We start from the raw sequence: 26,152 nt of genomic DNA, 5'->3' as shown, positions 1-26,152 counted from the left end.
TTCTTGCGATCTTCCTTTCCCTTAATACTATCCAGAGGATAGTACAGGGCCAATCTCTGCTGGCGGGGACAGACAACACCACCAGCATGCATTACCTAAACAAACAGGGCGGCACAAAGTCCCTTCTGCTTTCCCGACAAGCACAGGAGATGTGGGAATGGGCGATTCACCATCAAGTTCATCTTACAGCCACAGGGGTGTGGAATTTTCCAAATAATCTAGTTGTACAAGGGACAAAATTCCACTGAGATCTACATGTCCTGTAAAATCCACTTGTCCCACCTACTCCTGTCCCACATCAAACATAAGGGCTCCGGCTGACAGAGAAACATTAATATATTGTTGCTTTATTAAAATCAGTATACCATTAAATGCTGTGCAATAATAATGCTGAAGAAAAACTTGACAAGCGATATTATCCCTTTTATCCAAACATATAGAAATTGAAAAGAAATACAATAAACGATTATGCATGGCAAGATGCTCAAAAAACCCATATTAGCAATACTTCGACAGTTATGAGAGATGTTGCCTTTTATGTCCGCACACATGCTTTGTGCCTCCTGTTGTTTAAGCCAGAGATCAATAGCAGCAGTCCACTTCAAACAGAATTTACAACAGCGTTGGAAGGAGATCGGAACTGAAAGCTGAAATATGCCATGGGCTCACTTCAAATGTGTCCTACGGTCACATCTGGCAACACTGGTACTAAAGGAAACTGCACTGAAACTACTCAAATGAAAAGGTCTTGGCTAAAGCCAGAACTAAAAGTGATGACGCAATCACATATCACACCAGTTACACATGCATGCTTGATGATCATGTACATTTATCAGAAAACTGCACGAGCAGAATTACTTCAGTGCCATTCATTTTTTTATTTACTGCCTGATCAGAGGGATCTTGCTTTTCTGACCTATTGGTTTTGCCAGTGCTTTTTGCCCATGCTGTGCATTATTGGCAAAAAGCTTTTGGCTAATGCTGTGTAGCATTGTGAATATAAGCGGAAAAACAAACAGCCATGATGATGACTGGACCATTTCCTAGGCTCACAGATTTATGAGGATGTGTGCAAGTGCGGGCCTCCTCATAAATGCATGCGCCTATGGAATAAAGGGGGCACATGTTTTTGAAAATATTTATTTACTGATCAAAAATGGACCCCCCTTTGGCTTGCCTACAGACACAGAAGCCTGTTTTATGCCCTGCCACCGAGCTGGAATCTTACAGATTATGTCTGTCAAAAATGTATAATAACAGAACCCTCATGCTCGATTTGCCCACGCCATCAGTCTTGACATTCTATGATGTACCACACTGAGTGCGTGCCATTAGTGAACTAAGAGGCAAGACAGTTGTCATGTGAACACTGTATGTGGACAGAATATTATAGAACATTGTAGTCTAGTAATTAAAAAACAACAGCTTTTTGTACGGCTGGTATTCTGAAAGCATGCATTTGAAAGTGCTTCCATTCTCGATTATGAAGATAAAGTTTTGATGAAATAAATATTTGTTTAAGATCACACAAAATAAGCATGGAAGACATTTTTTATCCAGCCAGATTCTCTTTCACAAAGAGTACTTAAATAGTTCCAGGCCGTCATGAAGAATTCTGCAATATGACACAAATAGCAGAATTTGATGTTATTAGTACATTGAGGCGGCTACTGTGTTCTATGGAAAACAACGTTCACTTTCCGAAATAAATATATTTTTCACCCACATTCAGATATGGGCTTGAAGTCCTGCCTCGGCGTTTTAGGTCTTAACAAACAATGAGAATGGTGCAATTTACGCGTCGTGCCTCTGTTCCAGACTGACAAGACCCTCCTCAAGACCATCATTATAGTGAGTCCCGCAAATGCAATGCCACCTTTGGGCCTCCCTCTATGGTACCTCCTTACCCATTATCCAGTAATGCCAGTGTCCTTTAACAATTTTTAGCAAGCCTGGCAGCTCAAGAATGATAAATTGCAGTACTGACACGGAGGCACCGCCGCAGCTTAACAAAATGCGTACAATGATCCAAATAAAGCTTGAAAAATAGAAGGCACTGGTCAATTGATTATTTACTCGCACAAATGGGAAAAATATCACCCATTTGTGAGGGAAATTGCCATATCATGCATATCTGTCACACGTCTGGTGTGAAAGGGAGTTTGAATCTGCTCTGCCCATCAATGTAAACGCTGTAGGCACTACTCCAATAGCAGTGATGAGGTCGATGGGAGCCCGCGCTTCCTGCAGCCACAAGGGTATCTCAGTACACACGGTCCGTCACAGCAGGCACAGCAGTTCTATTCTATTCGGAGCGATCTGCTCGAAAAAATAACCCTTTTGAACACTAGCAATGCTTTAAAAAATATATTTTAATCACTGTATTGAGAAGTTTACGTACAAGAGGTGAGATTTGCAGAGACACTGTCCATGATTCTCAGAAATTCCATAGAAGCAAAGGCCCTTACACCTGAAAATGGACATTACCAGAGATGAAAGGCTTTAAAAAATGAAAGCATTCCAACTCCCTAAAAAGTCCATGCAAAGGATGGGAAAGTTAAAACCTCTCCCCTTCCAGTGACACAATAGCGACTTTCACACTTCACAAATAAATGCTTTTCCACCTTATTGAGAACACCCCTCACACTGCTGCATCCAGTCAGGAGAAATGGTATCTCTGTAGGGCAGGCGCGCGGTGCAACGCCCATGGGATCAAAGAGCTTCAGACCCCACTCCCACCCCCCTCCCCCTCCCCCTCTTGTGTGGCAGCCCGGGCTGAGACAGCTTTCTCAGCGCTCACACAGCCACAACCGAGTACTTCACAGGTCTTTTAAAGACCATTCACTTGTTAACGAAGTTTTTCTTAATTGTGATTTCACCCCTTCTTAGCGCTGCATCACCACTCTCTGCCTATGGCTAGAAGATTAGGCCTCCCCCCCCCTAGAAATGTGCCTCCTTGTAGTTGTTCCTCTGCTGTCTGCCTTATTGCGTTTAACAAACATTAATCCACTATGCAAATGTTCAAGTGCGCTATACAAATACGGATTTACATTTTTAAAATATTTTACAAGTACCTAACCCTCGGTGCTCAGTGAAGTCATGGTGCCCCTCTGTATATCGGTGAAAATCGGCTGTATACAAACACCAACTTTCTGGTTCGATTGTTTTATCCTCATTGTGGCGCTCTCATCCTCGAGTCTGAAGTGAAGTTCCCAGACTGAATTCCTTCTTCCTCAAAGGAAGTACTGGAGCGGATACTGCACGCAAATGGGTTATCAACTTCCATGTGTTCATTGCGTTCCGTGCACAATCTGTAGAATGCATCAAAAGGATTGCGGCCTCTGAAAACCTAGCATGAGGATCGCAGTGGAAAGTGTGAATGACGGGCCATTGGGTCCACTGAGCCTGCCACCCACGCCCTTCATAATTATCTTCACTGTACTTGTCAAAGAAAGTACTCTCGTTTTTTTATGGTCACTAACCACGACTGAGCCTTCGCAATCGCCATGAAGCTGTCCTCAGAGCCTGGCTCCTTGTTTTTGTCAGAGTGGTGGCGCAGCGCGCCTGCTAGCGATACGTTTTTTTGACGTGCTCTTCTGAGGCGCCACAGCGGGCCAGGCCTAGGCTTTTGAACTAATTAATCCTTTTACCGATGGTTGCTAAAAGAAATCGCACCTGTCACAATATCACGCAATCAAGTACAGAACACTTTAATGCGAGCAGCCAACCTCACACTTTCAAATACTAGAAATGCTGTAGCAGGCAAAACTGCTTAAGCGGCCACGGAGTACTGCTTGCAGAGGCTGAGTGACGTTTCACACCCCCAGCCAATCACTGGGTAGAGCCCAGTCATGGGCTGCTAGCCAATCAGATGCCTCCAAAGACTCTCTGCAAGCTTCGGATTGGTTGTGAGCCCCAGAGTGCCCACAGCCTTTTGTATTAAGGTGATTTAATGTCTACTTGTCCGTCGGACATATTAGGCAATAAATCTTCTTGCCCAGCAAAAAGAACAACATGGTTCGGGCGTCGGGCGATATGATTCCCCCACCCCTGCAGCCATCCATGTGCCGGGTGTTTCCAATGTTCTGGCGGATTCACTCAGCAGGTCTCTCTCGGACAAGCAAGAGTGGGAACTCAACCAACCAGCTCTCGAGCTCATTTTCCGTCAGTGGGGCCAGCCGCAGATGGATCTCTTTGCGACTGCCGCCAACAGGAAATGCCAACGCTTTGCAAGTCGTCATCCCCACAGAGTCGAGCGGAAATGCATTTTCGATCAACTGGTTTAACGAATTCATCTACGCTTTCCCTCCGCTTCCTCTGATTCCGCGCCTGTTACACAGGATGAGGCTTCAACCCTGTCATGTCATCCTGATCGCATCCAAGTGGCCGCGACGCCCTTCGGACCTTCTTTTGTTCTTCCAGAAAGAGCCAATATCGCTTCATCCTCTGCCTCACCTCCTCACAATGAAGCAAGGGCAGATTTGCCACCCAGATCCGGCATACCTCCAGCTCCAGCTCCAGCTCCATGCCTGGAACTTGAACACAATGAATTTGCACGTCTAACCATCGACGCAGATTGCAGAGAAGTGTTGGCGCACGCTTGCGCTCCTTCCACCATTAAAACTTATCAACTGAAATGGAAGCGTTTCTGTGTCTGGTGCCACACCAAAGCCTTGGATCCAATGACTGCCAAACCGGAACAGATCCTGCCTTTCTTCCTATCCCTTGCAAAGGCAGGACTTTCTCACTCCACTCTTAAGGTGTTTTTGGCAGCACTTTCCCGCTTCCGTCATGATGGTTTCACCTCGCTGTATTCCTCTAGAATCATCCAACAGTTTTTCAAAGGCCTCTTCCGGATGTTTCCACCCATTCGTCGTTCTCCACCTGCTTGGCGCCTAAATCTGGTTTTGTCTCAGCTCCTCCTACCTCCTTTCTAGCCCATCCACTCAGGAGGCTTAAAATTCCTCACGTGGAAAGTTGCTCTATTGCTCGCCTTGACATCATCTAGGCATGTCAGTGACATTCAGGCATTCACAATTCAGCCTCCTTTTCTCCAGTTCTCCAATGAGGCTGTTACGCTACGTACTAATCCAAGATTTATCCCGAAAGTTCCAAGTGATTTCCATCTCAATGAACCTGTCATTTAACCGCATCGCTGCTGCGGTGATTTTTGTGCTGTGCTGCACCATTCAAAAAGCAATGTTACATGACGAGCTGAGCTCGTCATCAGCACACGCCACCCGTGGCTGATGACGAGCTGAGCTCGTCATCAGCATCGAAGGGGTTAAAGACTTTGTTTCCTGATCCACAAACTCCTGCTGAACGTTCATTGCATTCCTTGGATTTAAAAAGCTGTCTCAAGTTTTACATTCAGTGTACTGCATCATTCAGGAAATCGGACCAATTATTCGTGGCCTATGGCCCGATCTGCAAAGGACAGCCTATTACCAAACAGATTATTACTAGGTGGATTTCTTCTCCCATTACTTTTTGTCATCAACGGGCTGGCAAGCCCCTTCCTGCTCCAGTACGAGCTCATTCAACTAGAGCTGTGTCAACTTCTACTGCCCTTTTTGCGGTAGTACCTCTACGGCACATTTGCAGAGCTGCTACGTGGTCGAGTAGCCATACTTTTACGAAGCACTATTGTCTGCAAACAGACGCCGCAGATGCTGCAGTGGGACAAGCGGTGCTGCAGAATCTTTTTCAATAAGGTGAGCCTCTGTTGCTACCCGCCTCTAGTCATAAAGGTTTTCTCTCTTGAATTTTGATATATTACATATTATGATATGTTCTTGTATGCTTGGAGTTTTGTGTTACCTTTATGACTTATATGATGATTTTCTGCTTTCAACTCTTATTCAAGCATGTGAATCTATGAAAGACACCCCTAATACTGGAGAAGAACATAAGTTACTTACCTGTAAACTATGGATCTCCAGTATTGGTGTCTTTCATAGATTCACATGCGACCCTCCCTTCCTCCCCTCAGAGGCTCTTTTCTCCTCAGGCACTTATGGTTACTTTGTGCTACGAAAATCTGAGGACTTGGGCTTCTGAGGAGAAGGTTCTAGAGGGAGCTACAGCCTGATTGGCTAGAATGTGGACCAATACATAATGACACTGATATGTTACTAAAGTGAGTTCTCCCTTAGGCTTTCTATGGGCCTATTCTGTTCTATGGTACTTTTAAATTTTGGATATTTTACTGTATTTTATGTATGTATATATATATAATTATGGTAATTTTTATTTATATATGCATATATTACTGCTATTTTATGTACCGTGGGACTCCCACTTCGACGACGGGGAATATTCAAGCATGTGAATCTATGAAAGACACCAATACTGGAGAACCACAGTTTACAGGTAAGTAACTTATGTTCTACCTTTATCTCTCCTCAAGGGGGGCATCCTTGAATCTTATTGCAAGTGATCGTTTTCTGGTCTTAAAAGTTTGTTTGTAATTTAATTTCCTCCAGTGTCTATTGTCAATGTCCATGGTATTTATAGAGCGCAAATAATCATCCCCAATGGGATATCACGGCGCTGTCCTGACAGTAGTGAGTAGTTAATAGATAACAGAGTGAGGATTATATTTAGTCAGATTTTGGGAAAATAAATGTTTTTAATTGCTTCCTGAAGGACAAATAACAGTCTGTTAGTCTGAGTTCCTGCGGCAGCTTGTTCCAGTTGTTTGGCGCCAGGTGGGAGAACGCCCGTCCACCCATCCTAGCTGTTTTCACACGAGTGTTGCTTGCTCTAGCAGCCGTACAGGAACGCAGGTTCCTCGTGGGAGCATAGAATCTTATTTTATTTTTCAGGCTGCGAGGGCCCGTGTTGTGCAACGCTTTATGCGTTATGCACATTAGCTTGAAGATAGCTCCCTGTCTCATTGGTAGCCAGTGAAGCTCACGCAGGCAGCTGTAAGTACTTAGAAAAGGCCTCCGGTTAAAGCAGTAACATGTTGTTCTCCTTTATGCACTAGCCTAGGCATTCTAATTCTCTCTGTGCTCCTTGGAACTTCATGGGTGCAGTGACTCTCTTGCTGTGCATGCCAGGTCTTCTTTAAAGGTTCACAATATTCTGTCTCTAGGGATCCAGACCTCCTCCAAAGCCACTCCTCCCTTCAACAGTGCCATGTGGTGCTGCTGGGTTAACTGTCTATTCTAGTGTAGTGGAGGGAAGGTTTTTTCTTTATGTATGCTGGGACTACCCAAATCTGATTTGCTTCTCCTTTTTGCATCTCATGAAATCTTATCCTCCAGTAACACACATGTAGATGTCTGCTGCTATTGAGCCATGCTTCTTATTCTCAGAGCTATCTGACAAGGATACCTAAACCAGAGTCTGAAATTTTAAATTGGAGCCATGGATATAGTGAGCTTTGATAAAGATTGACAAAGCTAGAGAACCCTTCATTAGTTGGGTGAGATGCTGGACTGTCATTGGGCTAGTATTGAGTCCAACCCGAACTAGGGTTTGGACCAAAGGGGAGAATTTCGGTCTTATCGGGGTTACATTGCAAGAGGCTATCTCTGAGCCAGCCCAGCATTGCCCTCATATAAGCAGGGAAGGGTTCCTTTGCAGTGTCCATGAGAACATTAGCTGTGTGACATCCACATAGGAAATAATATTGATACTGAATGATTCCACCAGGGAGGCGAGCGGGGACAAATTGGTGTTAAACAACGTGGGACTTAATGCTGATCCCTGGGGTGCTCTGCATTTAAGGGGGTTTGCTTTGGAAAAGTGTGACTTCTTCCTCACTGACTGTTCTCTGGCTGTTAGGAAGGAATTTAGACATTTCAGGGCCATTCCACCCAATCCTGTACTTGCCAAATGTTGAAGCAGATGGATGTGAGAGACCGTGTCAAATGCTGTTGACTGGTCTAATAAAATGAGGGTAGAGTCTTGGCGCCAATCCAGTAACCATTTCGAGCACTCAGTGATTTCCAGTAGGGGTGTTTCAGTGCTATGACATGCACGGAAACAGATTGAGAAGAATGAAGGAAATTAGTGAGTGTCCAGTTCAATGTTCTCCCGCAGTGTGCTATGAGCATTAAGCATGTGACTAATATGTTTTCTTAACTGAATAGCAAAATTGACTGCTACTTCTCTTAGTTACTTCATTGTCATGTGATTATGCCAGGCTTTCTAAGAAGGGAGTTGGAGGCATCCCTGCCAAATTCAAGATGCTTTTAGCATGTTTCTTGCTTCTGTGCAGTGAGGAAGTGGTAATGCTGAGCACCTAGTGTTATAAATATATTTGTAGCTCTCTCGCCATGGTCTCTGTCCCTCGAAAAATTTCAGTGCAAGCCACAGCTCAGTTATGCTGGTAAATGTCCACCCCAACTACGAAGCCTCTTCCTCTACAATGTGCACCAGCGAATATCTACCCCATAACCATATATATAATTAGTTTACGGTATGTATAACCCATGCACACCCTAATATATTGTATTGTGTAATGTAGCTTGTACTGTCAATCACGCATGCATGTTAAAAAAAATATCTATTGCTTGTTTTCCGCAAGCAAGGATAGATCACTCAACTGTGTCATCTTGTTTAGTTGCAAGATAGTTTATTTAAATGTCTTATCTTTTTATTTAGAAGTATCCTGTTCTGCCATATTTGGTTCTAGTTCTGAAGCAATTCCTCTTGCAGCGAGATCTTAATGAAGTCTTCACTGGTGGAATTGGCTCATATAGTCTTTTTTTGATGGCTGTTAGTTTCTTACAGGTAAGCACTAGTGTATTTTATAAGCATTATAAGTCACCTTAATAAATGTGCCAATCATAGATGTGACAGGTTTATGGAAAATAATGGTAGAGTTAACAGGGGTGTGGAATTTAATAACCTATCTACTTGTCCATGGGGCAGGTTGCTTCATAAATCTACTTGTCCTATAACAAAATCCACTAGTCCTTTGGTGCCATGTAGTGCGGCAACAAATTATGGAAGCAATCTCATTATATAAGAGCTCTGATCTAGCCTCTCTGATTATGCCAGGGCTCATACCACAGTAGTCTTTGCATATCCTGTAGTGTAGTTCCTAGTTTCCCACTAGGCCCTGCGCATTGGAATAACATAAACAGTAGTATCGACGTGGAACTGCGGATATTACAGGCCTCCACTGACTATGCTAAACTTAATTGGGTTGTGTTACCAACTAGCTCAGAGGTCACTGGAAACTTTCTTCTCTGCATAGGAAGTGATCAGCTTCCTTGGCACAGACAAGAAGGGATTCAGTTTTCCAACAACCGTGCAACATGACAACTTTGCTCCTCAGATCAAGAGTCGATCTCTAGGGTCGTGTGAAACAATAGACCTAGATTTCACTCAGTCAGTCTAGTGCAGTTTACTTTCACAGTATGTAGAGAATAGAGAGACGGGCGTTTATCAATAAAGGGTTAACATTTATTGAACAGTCTTTCTTCTCGTACAAGAGAAATGTATTGCCACAATTGCAATAACTGTTATTATGAAAAGTACGTACAGTAAGATAAGTATTGCGAAATAGAACTGTAAAAGCATTGATATGGTTTCTTAGCCATACAATGGTTTAAAAGTAATAAAACATATATACAGTCATATATACATTAGGCTAACATACTCAACTGGTGCTTCTAACTAAGCCTACCCCAGTGTGCCTGACCTAAGCCTAACACGTGAAAGGGGAGTAAGTAAGTAGCTTTAAGTTAAGTTGGTTTTGCCAAGGTTTGTTCCAAGAATTCTCGTCTAAGGGTTTAGTTAACACCATACCTCTGAATAGAATGATGGAGGATTGGTATCTCCTTCAGGGGTCTCTCTCGATATCCCAGTCACCCGCGAGGGTAAACCGGAAGCGCCGGGACTGGATTTCTCTGCACGAGGAATGCAGCGGCTCTCTTCAGCGCGTCGAGGAAGGAGGGGTGACAGCGTCTGCGGGCAGCTGGAATCGGCTGGATGTCTTCGCAGAGGACGGCTGCTCGGCTCCTCAAGCGTACTGCACCATAGTTCGCGCTGTAGCGGCGATAATGGTAATCAGCAGCTTCACCACCACAGGATAGCAGGCTGCAGCGACAGAGTGCTAGTTTTTACCAACACAGGGTCATGCAGGCAGCTGGCATCAGCAACAGGGAACGAACTCGCAGCTCGTATCTCACTCATTGCTTAAGGCAACGTTGGTAATATTTATACCTGACAGGTGCCGGGTCTGACGCAAGTTTGCTGGACATAAGACGTCAATTAAAGATGTCACTAGGAAGTGACAGTTATCAGTTGCTCATTAGAGTTCCATTACTAATCAAAACATAGCAAGCGGGGATTTCCAGGTTTGCTAAGTTTTTATCTTGTTGAAGAACTCGGAGTGTTATCTAGGAATATCAGATAGTGACTGCTGCACTGTCATTGCACTAATTGGTCGCAAAGGAAGTAGCAGAGAGTCATGCTGGAATGTGGCTCTGTTCGTGTGAGGCCAGAGATGACTTTTCAGAAAAATGCACTTGAACGGTTATGCCAATATAGGGAATAAATGGATTTATAGCCGAATAGGGGCATAAGGTCACAGTATCGATCAGGAACCTAGATAAGCACGCAACAATCCTTATGTTGCCATGTTTCCGCAGATCTACATACTGGGGCTAAAGGTAGTGGTAAGCAATAGGTCCAGGGTTAAAATGCCCTTTTGAGTCAGTGCAAACTTACTAACTTGCATGTTTTAAGGATTTTCAACAACTCTTCTCTAATCTTATCCCATACTGAGAAATGTTGGAAATGTACTCCCGACAATGGCAGATGTAAACCTTCTTCCAAAGTTGGGAAAAAAAAGTGGTTGGAGGGAAAGTACATTTGCAAACGCTCAGGTTTTCGCATGAGCAAATTTACACATGCATATTTGCTCATGCTCAAATGCAGTTCACAAATATTTTCAAGTATTATTTCTTGTCCTAATTCTGTAAACTCATGGGAATTCACAAAAGCTGCATAGCTGCAATTAATGCAAGGACATATACCATGGGTGCACTTTTGAGCCTTTCTTTAACAACTGGGCCCCTAATTTGCTCTCTCGTTGACCATGACCTTTTGTGTTTATTAAAATTCTGTCTCGATCTCTGTCGGCTGGCTTCTCTGTGAGCGACCGTTTTTTACTCTTTCACAAGGAGCATATTGGCACACAGAGTAGTTTTGTTCAGGGCCAGTAACCTACTGTGAGACCAAAAACAATTTTTGCTTTTGCTAATGTTTGTTATAATGGCGAGGGCCGTCAGCTGTCACACCAATAAGATTTTACAAAAACCATGACAAAACAATTAACACATTGACAAAACTGAAAAGCTGAACACCAATTTCAGACCTTCTGGCTTTGCCAATGCTTGTTTACTTTTGTTTCCCGTAATCTTATGGAAACTGTTTACACTGATTTTCCATTATGAATATATTTGGGAAATACTAGTATGCATCAACACATGTTACTAAATGATGCTGTACAGAAATGGTACCTGAAATTTTACAATAGTTCAGCTAAATGTTTTTTTTCTTGCTTTCATTTTTTTGATGAGCATTTTATTTTGAAAGCCAAGAATCCTCAATCTTGCTTTCAAGCTTCGGCAAATATTTGTATCAAATCCGAGAGTATTCTGGGAGCATTAAAAATAGCCTCATATTAGTAAACTTTGAAAACGTGTGAACACATTTTTGTACTTGAACCACTGTTAGTAGTGCAGTCAGCTCGTACAACAATGACTTAGAGCGCTCACCCTAATAATAAATACTTTTAGAACAGCATTAACATATGGACAAAAATATTTCCTTAACTGCAGACAGTACCCTTCCCTGATCCATAATGTAGTAATCGCTGGAGGTGTTTGTACGGGGATATTCTTGCCCCATTGCAGACAGACTTCGGAGTCCAGGAGCCTCTACTTCACGCCACCTGAGGCTCATCAGTCCCTCCCGCCAGCCCTTATTTAACGCCTCGCGGAACGTGCGCGGTCGCGCACCGGGGCGAAGCCCGTGCCAAGGGCAGGCCCGTTTGAGCCCGTTCGAGCACGGGGCGGGCCACCCCTCTAACTTTACTGGCTTACCGAGGTTAGTTAACTTTGAATTATTTTTATTGTACTCCGGCGGTATTAAATTTGATCTGTTTTTTAAATAATTTTCCCAAGTTACTTCGATAGCCAAACCTCAAGATGGCTACTGGAGGTGGAAAGGGGAGCAGCACCATTCCTAAGAGCGGGTCTGTGGCAGGGACACTGGACCAGTTTATAATCGGAGCAACATCAGTACTGGCCCACGAAATAGCCATGACTGAGCGACGTCTATCGTTGGACCCTACTCACTCTAAACGCTCATCCTTGGGAGGGCTAATACATGCTAGGTCACCTGTACAACCTGATGATGTGGTTATTGGCTCTCGGGCCTCGGGAGGGGACAAAACCCTGTCTTCGGGGGACATAACGACCCCAGCAGGCACTGCCCAATCCTTGGGACCCTTACCTGTCGCTTTGTTTGGTGCCACATCATTAAGAGAGTCCGTCCGCAGCACACCCCCACGTGTCTTAACAAGGTCTGTGCACAGCTCTTCTCTGCATACCTATGCCTATGAACCGGACCCCGCAGTAAAGAGAAAAAGGGGTGGGGGTCCACAGAGAGAAAAAAACGCAAAAACTCCACGCCAACAGTTCTGGTGCATTGGAGTTACCAGTAATGTCACCACCATCGGAGACTATGCCTTTCATCCCCCTATTGGGTGCGCTGCATTCGGACATGGCTGGTGAACACCTTCCCCAACTTGATGAGGACTTTTGGGACAAACTGGGTGCCTTACTCACTACATCTCTCGAACCAATTATTGAAAGACTTCTACTTATAGAAGATAAACTTTTGCACTTAGATTTGTCTCCTGTGCCTAATAATGACAGTAGTGAAAAGACACTGGGGGGGTCATATTGTGACAGCTGCAAATGTAATGTGTAATCCCCCTGTTTCTACCAATTTACCATCTACTCCCCCCTCCCCCCCTCCCAATTTGCCATTAATATCTACCAGTGGGAATGAAGTAGTTGGGTCTCGTGAGGCAACGTGTTGCATGGCGGGAGAGAATTTATTGTGAACAAGAGCTTAGGACCATGCTCACCAAGAGGCGGTTCAGCGCCTAGTATCCGGGGACAAGATAAAGCCCATGACCACCGTTTGTGCTCACCTGGCCAAAGTGAAAGGAACCTCAGCCTGCCTAGTATTGACTTACCAACTGCATTAATTCCTTATGTTGTTATTTTGGCTGGTGTTCCTAAGCTGGAGCATGGTAAAGAGTAGTCGTACACTGAACTAAAAAATAAGTGTACTCATTGGCTAAATGTGAATAGACCACTTCCTCCTCATGTGTATAGTGAAATTGTACTTGTCCGCAGAGTTGGCTGGGTGGGACAAAGAAAGGAATGTATTCAGGGTGACTGTATCTTAACCCCTTCCATGCTCATGACGTAACGGTTCCGTCATGAGCGTAAGGTGGCCTGTGCTTATGACGGAACCGTTCCGTCATGGTTCCATAGGCCCAATGGAACGTTCAGCACCGGGGCAAAATTCGCGCAGCACAGAAGGGGTTAATTAACTTTAGAGACAGGCGGACGGTAGAACATATATGCTACTGGCAACCGACGCAGGAGTCTACTGGGATACTGTCCCTTCTCCTAACCTACTTTTATTATCCCTACTCCTTTTTTTTTTGTTTTGTTAAAGATATTTTTATTGAAAGTACAAGAAGGAAGAGGAAAGGAAGTAAGAGAAAGATATAAACACAATAAGTGCAACAAGAGCCCTCGCAGAAACTCACACTGCTTGGCCAAGAAGCGGTAACATTGCTGAAGATTGTACTACGCGGCCACCCTAGCCAGGATGATTCTCAAAGTTCGCCAGCCAACAACGTTGTCCCCAACGGGAAGTCCTTAAAAAAGGCTTCGGTTCACAATGGCACCAGTCAAAAGCCATCCAAGCCAGGGGCTCATTCGACCAGTCTAATTTGCGCCTCCTCGTTTCTCGGCCATAGGAAGAGCAATGCAGCGAGGTGAAACATAAAGACCCCCCCCCCCTAGAGATAGACAGAACAAAACACCCTCCCCCCAAACTCCTTCAACCCTCCAACTCCCCTCCCCCCAGTGGTGGCAGCCAAGTAACGGGTACACATCGAAACATTCTCTCACACTTGAAACAAATGGAGTGCACGTAAAGTGGGCGGGCAGACCGCCGACGGTAAGCCTCGAGAAAGGAACGGACTAGTGGGCCCCACCTAAAGATGAAGTTTTTGAAATCTCCTCTGAAAACATCCGCCATGCGCTCCATACTCAGCAGCTTCCACAACCTAGCATACCAGAGGGAGAGTGCAGGGGCCTCCTTCTTTTTCCAAGCTGCAGCCAAATTCAACTTGGCCGCACCCATGCAGAGCCAAAGGATTTGTTTATCCGCTTTAGTCTGATGTTCCAGGAGCGGATCACGGAGACCCAAGAGAACGAAGCCTATCGAGTCAGGAATCGGGTAGCCCAGCACTACCTTGATCTGGGACAGTATCTCCTCCCAGTAGGGGCGAATGACAGGGCAGTCCCACCAAATATGGCGAAAATCCCCCTAGAGACCATATCCTCGCCAACATCTATCCGACGCAGAGGGAAAAATCTTTTTCAACCGGGCTGGGTAAAGATACCAGTCCAGCATCGTTTTCATATGGGCCTCCCTGAGGTCAATGGAATGGTTAAATCTGTGTAAGTCACGCCAGAGGTGAGTCCACTCCTCGTCAGAGATATCTCGTCCCAGGTGCTCTTCCCACAAACTCATGTATCTAGGGCGAGGTGAGATAGCCGTGGTAAGTAGAAGGCCATAGAGGAATGAGATCACCCCCCTCATGGACGTTGCGCGGGTGATAAAGGATTCGAAGTCTGTGGGAGGCCGTGTCGCTGCATCTCGCACCTCCGGTGACAACGCCCAGTGTAGCATTTGGGCGTGCCGGTAACGCTCAGACGGTAACACCGCATAGTCACGCATGCAATTATGGAAGGTGAGCGGCTCATAACCATGAAACAAGTGTGTGAGCGCGTGGCAACCCCCTGTTCTCCACCCGTCACAGGGGCCCTCCACGAGAGCCGGTGGAAAGGCTGGGTTAAAATGGATAGGGGTGAAGGGGGACGGGAAGGAGGTCCACCTCTCATCACCAGACACCGAGTCCCAGACCCTCAGGGTGGTACTCGTAGGGGTGCTAATATAGGCGTTACGAGGGCGATCCCCCTTCGCCTTCCAAACCAGGTCCCATATCGATCTCCCCGCCACACTCCTGTCCATATGCAACCAGTGCTTCTCCGATTCCATCTGGGTCCACTCGACCAGCACACGGAGTTGCGCCGCCTTATAATAGAGGTGCATATCTGGGAGGCCTACCCCACCCTTCCTCAAAGGCCGTCGCAGCGTGAGAAAGGAGAGTCTAGCGCGGCCCCCTTGCCAAATATAGCGTAGGAGCGTGGTCTTAACACGCCTGAAAAAGCCCCCCTCCAAAGCAATAGGGAGTGCTTGAAACAGGTACAGGAGCTTGGGGAGCATCGTCATTTTGACAGCATGGACGCGGTCCAGCCAAGAAATGAACATGGGCTTCCACCGATTAAGCTCGGTCTGTATCTGGACCAGCAGAGGTGGGAAGTTGGCCGCATATAAGGTGGTAACAGATGAGGTCAGCCGGACCCCAAGGTACTGTATAGAGGAGCTGGCCAATGACAGGGGCGTGAGCGGCCGGATGCGGTCCACCTCAGCAGTTGGTAGCGTGAGGTTAAGGATGTATGACTTGCCGGGATTAACCCGGAAACCCGCCACTGCTTGAAACTGAGAGTACCTCCTGCACCCATGGAAGGGAGCTTCCCGGGTCCGCTAGTGACAATAGAACGTCATCAGCAAAAAGGGAAATTTTATGTTGCTCTCTCAAAGGGGAGACCAACAATGTCCGGGTTCTCCCGCACCCTAAGGGCTAGAGGTTCAATGCTGAGCGCAAAGAGTAGGGGAGATAGGGGACAGCCCAGCCGCGTACCCCGGGAGTGTGCAAAGAAGGGTGAAACATGGCCATTAACCATGACCCTCGATCTAGGGCTATGGTAGTTGGCCCGAAGCATATCTATGAATTTGGGGGAGAAACCAAAGGCCTCCAGCGTACCAAAGAGAAAGTTCCAGTCCACCCGATCGAACGCCTTTTCAGCATCAAGGCCCACCAAGACCGCCGGGATCTTAAAGCGATTAGCCTTCTCGATCAGATGAATCAGCCTATTGGTGTTGTCGTGGGTCTGGCAACCTTTTATGAATCCCGATTGGTCGGGATGGATAAGGGCAGGCATAAGGTCCTGGAGCCGTGCAGCCAAGATAGAGGAGTATAATTTAGCATCTACATTCAGTAGAGCTATGGGCCGGTATGACTCTCACTTCGAGGTGTCCTTCCCGGCTTTGGGGATAATCGAAATCAACGCTTCTGCCATAGTGCCCGTAGTCTGGCCCGCCTCCCTCATGCCATTGAAAAGTGTCACCAGAAAGTCCCCCAGTTCAGAGGCAAAGGTCTGATAGAAGGGTGCCGTGAAGCCGTCTGGGCCAGGCGCCTTAAGCGGTTTAAGGGACTTGATTGCGGTCAACACCTCCTCCCTAGTAAAGGGGGCTTCCAGAAGGTCGTTCCATTCCTTGGAAACCTGCGGAAGTGGATGAGCCCCCAGATATTCCCGCTGATCTTCCGGCTCGAGGTTATCTGCCGAGTACAGGGCGGCATAGAATTTGCCGAAAAGCTCCGCCTTGGCCGCGTCTTTATGCTCCAAGGCGCCCGAGGGCGCCCGGATGCCGCCTACATATTCCCTCTCACGCTTATCGCGAAGCTGTCGAGCCAGATGTTTCCCCACTTTGTTGCCTTGTGCGTAAGAAAGACGCCGTAAGCGCAGGAGGGTATACTCCGCCCGATTATTATAGTGGGCCCTGAGTTTACCCCGCACTGCTGCAAGTGGACGGAGCGTCCTTCGAGAAGGATTCTGCTTGTGCGCAGTTTCAAGTGTCGCCAGCTCCGCCCCCAACGCCTCCCTTTCCTCGCGCCTAAGTTTGTTCAGGGAAGAGTTCAACGCGATGCACGTGCCCCGTGTCGTCGCCTTGAAGGCGTCCCATTGGGTGAAAACCGAGGTGTCCCCTACTTTGTTAAACTCAAAGAATTCACCAATGGCCGCCCTGAGTTTCTTGCACGACTCCTGATCACGTGTAAGGGAGATAGGGAAATATCATTTGCGGTAGGAGGACGTCCTTGGGGCCCAAGTCAGGCATACTGCCAAAAGACTGTGATCTGATACAGAGAGCGGAAATATCCTACTTTCCCGCAAGTCCCCCTGTAACGACTGATTCAGAAAGATGTGATCGAGACGCGAATACGTGTGGTGAACATGGGGAAAAGAATGTTTAGTCCCTAGCGTGGGGGTGGAGGGCGCGCCAGCTATCAATGAGACCCAAACTGTCTATAGCATCACGCAATTCAGGGGAGAAGAGGCCTGCCTCTGTCCTCTGTTGGTGCGAGCAATCAAGGCCTTTGTCCCAAACCAAATTGAAATCCCCCATTACTATCAATGCACCCTCCTCAAAATCCCCTACCTCCCTCATGAAAGCCTCAAGGAACCCATTTTGGCCCGTGTTCGGCGCATAGAGAACCACCCACGTGCAGAGCTTGCCAAGGAGCATCCCCTTCACCATCAGCCATCTACCCTCCTTGTCGCTTCGCACCCCCATGGGTTGAAATTGAAGTGTAGAGCGCAACAGGAGTGCCACCCCCCGGTGCTTAGTAGTGGCAGAGGATTTGTAAATCAGTGGGTATTGCCTATTCTTAAGCCTGGTTTCGTCCCTACGGGCCAAATGAGTTTCCTGCAGTCCCACCACATCCAGATGATGACCTATAATGTATTTCCACACCTTCTGACGCTTTTGAGGGGAATTAAGGCCCTTAACATTCCATGAACCTATCGTAACAGGCATCATTTAGACGTTACCCTCCCCCAACCCGCTCCACATAGTGCCCCCCGTAGTGCCATAAACAAACCGACCATGCCCTTAATCATACCAGGATCACTGCTACCACCACTGAACCCGTTCCAAAGCAACCCTCCCCCAGTCCAAAGGAGCCCCAAAACAACATACAGAGAGAACGGTTCCAGAACCAGAAAGAGAACAAATAAAGCTGGACATGACCATAAGGGTCGGGGGTAGAAGACCCGGGTAATGCCCCCCTCGAGTTCAGGGTCGGGGTAACCCTCCAATGGAGCACAGTCTCTCAATGTACCTGAGGTGGTAGAGCCCATCCGGCCCCACGGGCCGCTGTTTGGGGAGCCTAGGCTGCCGAAGAGCTGTCCATCCGGGCCGAATCAGTCACCAAGGCCACCAAAGCTAGAACCTCTCCCCTCTCACTTTGGCTCGTCGAGGGAGTCAGGCCCTCCGCCATACCATGCCGGCCCACTCTGCCAAGCCGGGGAGCGGGAACGGCGTCGTCTTCTTGGGGAGACGCTGGCGCCAGCCGACGCGGCCTCCTCCTCCATGCCCAGAAGTTCCCTGGCAGCCGCCAGAGATCTCACTTGCACCAGCCTGTTCTGCCACCTAAAGATGAGCCGAAAGGGGTGGCCCCAGGAGTAGGACACCCCGTGGTCCCGCAGGAAAGGTGTGACCGGGCGGAAGTCCCGCCGCTTCTGCAATGTGGAGGCCGCCAAGTCTTGAAAGAGCTGGGGGCTGTATCCCCGAAATTGTAGGTTGTTGGTATCCCTGGCTTTTCGTAGGATCTTCTCTTTCAATTGAAAGTCGTGGACACAGACTAAAGTGTCCGGCGGTGGCGAGCGCGCGCCACGTGGCAGCCCAACTCGATGCACTCTGTCCATGCGGATCTCCGAGAGGTCCGCCTCTGCCAGAACCTGCAGGAACAGGGCCTCCACATATTCCCGCAGGTTTTCACCTTCCCCTTCCCAGGGTACAGTTCGGATTCGAATGTTATTGCGGCGGGACCGGTTTTCCAAATCTTCGCAGTGGGTCTGAAGGTCTAAATTTTGCTCTCGAAGCCTGAGCATGTCCTGCTGTAACTGGTGGACGTCACCAGTGAGGCCTAGATCGTGCTCCTCCAGGGTCGCCACCCGTTCTCCGATGCCATCCACATCTCGGCGGAACTCGCGCAGATCGGAGGCCAGCTGTGACTTCAGCTCCGTGATGTCGTCCTTGATGGAAGCAAAAAGTTCAATCAGGAAGGCCTTCGTGACTGGGCCCTCCCCGTCGTCCTTTGCAGGGGACTTGCTGGAGCCGGGGGGCGACCCGGATGGACCCTTCCCAGGGCCGTCCTTCCCAGTCCTGTTCATGCGGTTTCTCGTCGTCATGATGAGGAGCCTCGGCTATCCCCCGCGCACTCCGCGATCACTAGGAGCGTCCCGGGATATCAGGCCGCGCTCCCTCGCACCCCCCGAGATCTCCGCTCCGCAGTCACTGGGCGGCCGGGGCAATCAGAAGATAGCAATCGCCGTGCACACTCAATGTCAGCTGGGTCGCCCCCGGGTTATAAGGGATAGGGACGGATCAGCACCTCTTCTCCTCTCATTCCTCTGCGCTGTCCAGCAGCCGCCAGACAGGTCAGCGCCTCCTCGCCACCTCTACCCGGGCGACGTTAGCCAAGATGAACCACAGGGGTGCAGATTGAGTCTGTGACGGCCCCAAGCGGTGGGTCCTGCAGTGCGATCGTTCCTCACTGCAACTCGCTGTGACCCAGGGTCCCCCAGGCTATGAGCCGATGCACTCCAGACGGTGCAATGTAGGCCGCACCAGCGCACGTGCGTCACCGCCTCGACACCTCGGCTAAGTCTGCCGTTCTTGGTCGTAGCTTGTCGGGAAAAGGCTCAAAAGCATTCAGGGCACCTCAGTAACCCCAAGAAAGTAGATTCCGGAGCAAGGATCGCCCCAGTACAGCTACACAAGGCGATGAAGGGCTCGGGGTGCCGGAGGAGCTCGCAGGCACGTCTTACTCCGTCGCCATCTTGGCCACGCCCCCCAATCCCTACACTTTTTATCCACCTGAGAGAAGGGGCCAATCTTGAGAAAGATGGGAGACTAGTCCCCAGGCCGACAGTGCAAATTACAGGTTCCGTAATTATAATACTTTGTCACTAGCCACCCTTCCCGTAAGCAACAGATTTAGTATTCTAGATCAGCTGGATTGACTGAACTATAATAGCCAACACTTAATCCCAAAGGGTCTACAGCAAGGTCTTTTACCTAGCACCAGTGGGGTCCAGGCCAACGACTATATACTGAATAGAAGCAAGGAATTAGCGAGAATAGAACCCCAAACGGGAATACCAGACGTCACAAAACAGTTTATGGATAGCATTATGCCCTCCTGGGTGGGGGTAGCCCAACTGTATCCGAATGGGAGGTTCTAATCGTGTAAATTAACAGTGAAGTCCAAAGAACCGAGGGTGTAACTGGCCCTAATTATTCACTGCCGATGAGCAATGCTATCGTAGCACTAGAGCACCCCTTAGGGGCAGCAGTTCGACCCATTGAAGTCCACGCTAAAATATCTGATGACCGGGTGGAGGCGTACCTGCCCTGTAGCCCTGAGAGGGGGAGGCCGTTTCAGCTACACAGAATATTAAGGCAGGTATACCGCAGGGCTTAAAGCTTGTCTTAAAATATAGCTGGATTAAACGTTAAAATGGACCATCTGGATTGGGTCCAATTTATCGATACTCACAAGATTTGCCTATTCCAGGAGACATGGTCCTTGAAACCCCTTCATAGAGAAGGGTTCGCCACATATTGTAATGCGGCTGTTCAAGGGCACAGGGGAAGACCATCTGAGACTTGTGTATATGGGTTGGTGTACATCTGGGCTGCGTAGTTAAGGTGATTGAAACCCATTCCCCAGATATCTTATGTATCCTCCTCTCGTCTAGTAAATTTCCAAAGATGGCTATCATCAATGTCTACTCCGCCCTGTGAGGCATGGACAGACATCCCAGACGTTAGACTGCTTGGCCGCTTTTATTTCCACGCTGCCTGAGCATGTCTATTGTATCATTGGTGGGGTTTTTAATTGCCACTAGGAACCCTTAATTGGTTTACCCCATCCTATCACATGTGATGAGGACTCAACTTGGGGAATCCCAACGTGCAACCACTATCCAATAAGGGGCTGGACCCCTCTGGTCCTACAGTTGACTTCACTTACCCTTGGTCATTCATTGACGGCCTGTAATGGCCATTTACTTGATGACAATCCAGGGAAACATACCTTTGAAAGGAATGGTCAGGTATCAACGATAGATTATATTCTAGTAAGTGTGGATCTTTGGCACAGGATCATGGACTTTTCGGATCATGGACTTTTCGGTTCAGACCCTTGTTGAAAGTGACCCTAACCCGCTAGTTGTAACCTTGGATTGGTACCAAGTAACAGTTGGCCAGGTTTCAACTAATCCACCCCCATTTGATCTAGTAGCAATTAACGGTGGTAAAAGAATTCGCTGGGGAACGTTCTTACAATCACCAGAGGCAATGGCTTCCCTGTACAAATCCATCATTCCATTTTTGGAAAAGGCAAGATCCACTATAGATAATAGCGACGCCACCGATTCTATAGAGGTGCTGGGGAAAAACCATTTGGATCTGGTTGAAACCCTGGCAGGTTTTTTCACTAATACCTCAATCCCCAAAAGAAATGAACATAGAGGTAGAAACCCTTGGTATAGTGGGGCCTGCAGAGACGCAAAGAGTGCTCTGCTGATTAAACTAAGGGAGGGTGACAACGTGAGTATCAAGGGAGCAAGGGCACATTTTCAAAGAATTATTTTACTTGCTAAAACTGAATGGGAAATTGACAGATGGCAGGCTATTAAAAAAGCATTAGAGGAAAAAGATTCAAGAGGATTCTGGAACCTTGTGAAAACAGGAAAACCAGAGGGCAGGTCCACAATAGATCCAAACCTTGGGGGAGGTTTGGCGAAGCCATTTTAACTCTTTATATTCAAAGTCTCATCTAGGGACCACTGCGATGGGTCCGCCTGGATTTGATTGTATTGATAATATTCATTTCCCTCTTAACAAGATACCTCTCTGCTCGCTAGCTGTGGTGATCGGGTCCCAGGGGACCTGTTTAGATCTGAACAGGTAGTCTGGGCTCCGTACCGGCAGAGTTTTTTTAACGCAATACTTCAAGGTTTGAACAGTCCCACTATGCCCCCCCCCCCCCACCCCCGCCCCCCCGGGCGTTTGCTGAGATCGTCCCCATGTTTAAAAAAGGGCTCCCCTCTAGAACCGGCAAATTACAGGCCTATCAGCCTGATTGATGTAACACAAAAGATCTTTGCTTGTGTTCTATTGGGGAGGTTGCAGATCTGGATAGACCAATACAATATATTAACTCCCCTACAAGCTGGATTTAAGTCAAAGACATTCACCATAGATCAGCTGTTTAGACTACAGCTTATCTATTGGAAAACCATAATACTGGAAGAGGGTTCTCTCTACCTAACGTTCGTGGACTTAAAATCCATGTTCGATGTGGTGAATTGTGATCAGTTGTGGGGCCGTTCGCTCGAGAACGGTGCGCCAGCTTACCTTTGCCAACAGCTCAAACGCCTCCATGATGGCACTTTTACCAGAATAAGATTTGGGAATGGCTGGAAAATATCGGCTCCTTTTCCCGTTGAGAAAGGAGTGAGACAGGGCTGTGTGCTTGCCCCAACCCTTTTCTCCCTCTTTCTCAACAGGTTAATTAAGGACCTTTTGGCCATTACGGATATAGATTGCTCGAAACTTGCTACCCGCAAAATACCTGCACTAATGTTTGCGGATGACATGCTTCTGCTACCAAAAACACGTATGGGGATGCAGCGTGTCCTAGTGGAATTTAGTTCGTTTTGTAAAAAAGGAATCTAGAGGTAAACATAAAAAAAAAACAAGTACATTGTTTTTCATGCTGACTCAACTAACAGTCCGCCCCCTAAATTGGATTTCAAGCCCTTATAGAGTGTCCCAGTTTTCGACTACCTGGGCCTTAATCTAAATGAGAAAATGGAATGGGGTCCACAGATCAATAAGGCAAATTTGAAACTTATCCAGGCAAGTGGGGGGTTCTAAAAGTACTCCGGAACTGCGCCGTAAAAGTTATCTGCCCGCCCGCAGAAATATATAAGGTTCAGGCAAGGGGAGCCACGTTGTATGGAGCCGAACTCTGGGGCCACCGTCTTTTTAACATCCTGACAGTAACTGAAAATATTTTTTTAAGGCAACTCCTCGGCCTCCCGCAAAGTACCCCCTAATTCCCTTCAAGATGACCCTGGGCATTGCTCCTATTGCTGATTTGATAGCTTTTCGCCCGCTTCTCTATTGGCGAAGGCTATGGAGCACCCCAGAGCTGGAACACTATAGAGAGGACCTTAAATCAGTTTTGTCTATTCGGGGGGTGGGGCAGATTCTCTGGCTGTCTTTTACTCAATATGAATTTGGCAAAATAGGGAGAAATAATCTGTGGGTTGCACCTGAAGAGTCTTGTCCCACTATATCCAAACAATCCTTAACATCGGCCCAGAAAGAACAGAGTGTGGCAAGTATGTTCCAGACAGCAGACTCATCTAGTCTTACCTCCAAGTTTCTAGACATAAAGCAGCACTATAGTCTGGAGCCTGTGCTAGATATTATTCAACCCCTTTTAGCCAAGAAATTGTACCTCCAATTTAGGCACAGGACGCTACCCCGCTATGCATTTACCAATAACTGGGTGGTTGCAAAAAAGCTGCTATGCCCTGGGTGCAAGACTGTGGAAGAAACAGATCCATGTGATCTTTTTTGCCCTTTATATAGTGCTGCTAGATCTAAATGGGTCCTCCAACTCTGTAGGAATCTGGGTATTAGACACTACAAAGAGGTCTTGAGGTTATTCAAGCATGATACCTATCCAGTTTTTGTTGTGGCAATTGCTAAACTTCTATTCGCAATGTGGAGCAAATGATGATGCCTTGTTAGTAGCTAGAGCAGCGACCCTAGCTATCGTCGTTCCACCTAAAGTTCAATTTCCCTCATTTTAAATGTTATTAACTGAAGCTTACTTCTTTTTTATCTTCACGTTAACCTATTTATATTTTTTAATAGTATGTGCCATAGGCTGATGTTATGCATTACGTCACTAATGTTATCCTTAAATGTGATACTTGTATACGCTCGTTGCACTTTATGGGCCACTCCCTCGTGAGTGCGTGACCCTTTTTCCTTTTGCTACCTTTTTCACTTTTGGGATTACCTTGCTAACCTTTTTAACTGTTACTTTACTTTTTTTTTGTTTTTATATGATTTTACGATAAGGAGTATAAAAATGCTATATTACTGTACTTTTTTGGGAGAACCTGCCGAAATAAAGTTTCATTGAATAATGTGGTAATGCAAACAGGCAGCCAAAGGGTTTGTGTTGCAGGGGGTTGGGCCTACTTGCCCCAAGGACAAAATGCAGATGAAAACTTGCTGCCCTTGTCCCTAAACAATACGTCCTGGGCGTCTGGCTATTGGAATTCCACATCCCTGTGTTAATGACATGTAAGCCGCAGTTGCTACAAATAATTAATTGAGCTAGCATGAAACTAGTGTGTGTGCGTGTGACATTTTAGTAAAATTGGGATTGCTTCACTTTAGCATAATTTTCACTAAACGCACCATAGATTAAGAATTGTGGAGTTAGCCCTTGAGGGACAGGGTGGAGGGAGGTGAGGTCTCGGGACGGAATGCACACACATTTGTTCCATTCATTGATGCTGTTATTTTTCTTTCTTCTAGTTACATCCAAGAGAAGACTCTTGCAGTCCTGATGCAAATTATGGTGTTCTGCTCATTGAGTTTTTTGAGTTATACGGTAAACACTTTAATTATTTAAGGACAGGCATACAAATCAAGGACGGAGGCTCCTATGTGGCAAAAGATGAAGTGCAGAAGAGCATGCAGAATGGTTACAGACCTTCTATGCTGTACATTGAAGATCCATTGCAGCCAGGTACAGAAGTTCACTGACTTGATGAAAGATTACAAAACTGAATTAAGCTTTTTATACAGAACTGTTTAATTATTATTTGTTATAAAGAGCTTTCCTCTATTTTTTAACACACCTTGCTGTTACACAAGATTGCTTTAGAGTGCTTGATTTTCCTGTGCAGGAGGCTGAATGTGTACACAAAAAAAGTTCACGTCTCTGCTGCTTTGAGTTGTAGGAATATAGAAGTGCCCGAAAACATGTGTTCGAGGCATATGAGCTGCAGATTACACACTGTTGCATAGATCGCGATCACTTGTTTTTGTCCTGAAAAATTCTTTGGAAGTCACGAGATAGGTGACTCCTCCTTTGGATCACATTGCACATGGGCATCGGCTCCATCCTCTGATTGTTTTTTTCCGCCATCGGGCTCGGATGTGTTTCCTGCGCTCCAGTGTGGAACTGATTCTACATTCGGCGCAATCCTTCAACCGTTTCAACTGTATTGTCTCGTTGCGTGTCTCAACAACTTCGGCGTCTTCGATTCCGGGCGTCGACGAAGGCCTTCGGGCCTACCTAGGCCTTATCTTCTAGCTCATGGAAAGGACACCATTTAAGAAGTGTCCTCAATGTGGGTCGAAGTTTCCCACACCGATCTCCATGTGGTGTGCAACCTTTGCCTCTCACCGGAGCATGAGGCTAGGGACTGTTCAGCTTGCGCCTCCTTCAGCTTCAAAACGACAATTCGAGACCGACGGACCATGGCTCGCTCGTCATCTTTGATCCCCCGACTACATCTTTCAAGAGGGCATCTACCTCCCAGAACAGGAGCGAGCCGAAGAAGGCGTCAGCGACTCCGAAGTAGAGGACATCACTCCGGCACAGCGGGTCCTAAGTACACACGTCGACCCCGAGCCTTCCTCAAAGCCCTCGAAAAAGGCTTCGGTCACATCTTCGCCTTCAGGCCCGGGTGCACACTGAGAGACTGCTTCCCATGCCCTGCCTTCGGGCTCGGTAAAGAAGCCTACTAAGCCTTAAGGGGACTCGGGCTCGAGTCAGCCAACCCCCGGTGCCGACACACACCTACCGGGTCCGAAAAAGAAGCCATCCTCTTCCTCATCCACGCCGACCGCTGCTTCG

The 26,152-nt window shown here is 47.1% G+C and overlaps 1 protein-coding gene across 1 annotated transcript in view; it reads left to right on the top strand.

Annotated features, from left to right (window-relative positions):
* The window catches only part of TENT4B (terminal nucleotidyltransferase 4B), a 253,022-nt gene that overhangs the window by 129,339 nt on the left and 97,531 nt on the right, over window positions 1-26,152 (top strand). Inside the window, exons 6-7 of the mRNA XM_086947703.1 lie at window positions 8,617-8,745; window positions 24,823-25,036. Of these exons, the coding sequence (XP_086803829.1) occupies window positions 8,617-8,745; window positions 24,823-25,036 (343 nt within the window). The remainder of the gene's footprint in view (window positions 1-8,616; window positions 8,746-24,822; window positions 25,037-26,152) is intronic.

Source organism: Lissotriton vulgaris, chromosome 12 (assembly GCF_964263255.1).
Source record: "Lissotriton vulgaris chromosome 12, aLisVul1.2, whole genome shotgun sequence".
Classification (NCBI taxonomy): domain Eukaryota; kingdom Metazoa; phylum Chordata; class Amphibia; order Caudata; family Salamandridae; genus Lissotriton; species Lissotriton vulgaris.
The sequence above is the reverse complement of the archived record's forward strand: the minus strand, read 5'-3'. Positions and strand labels throughout refer to the sequence as shown.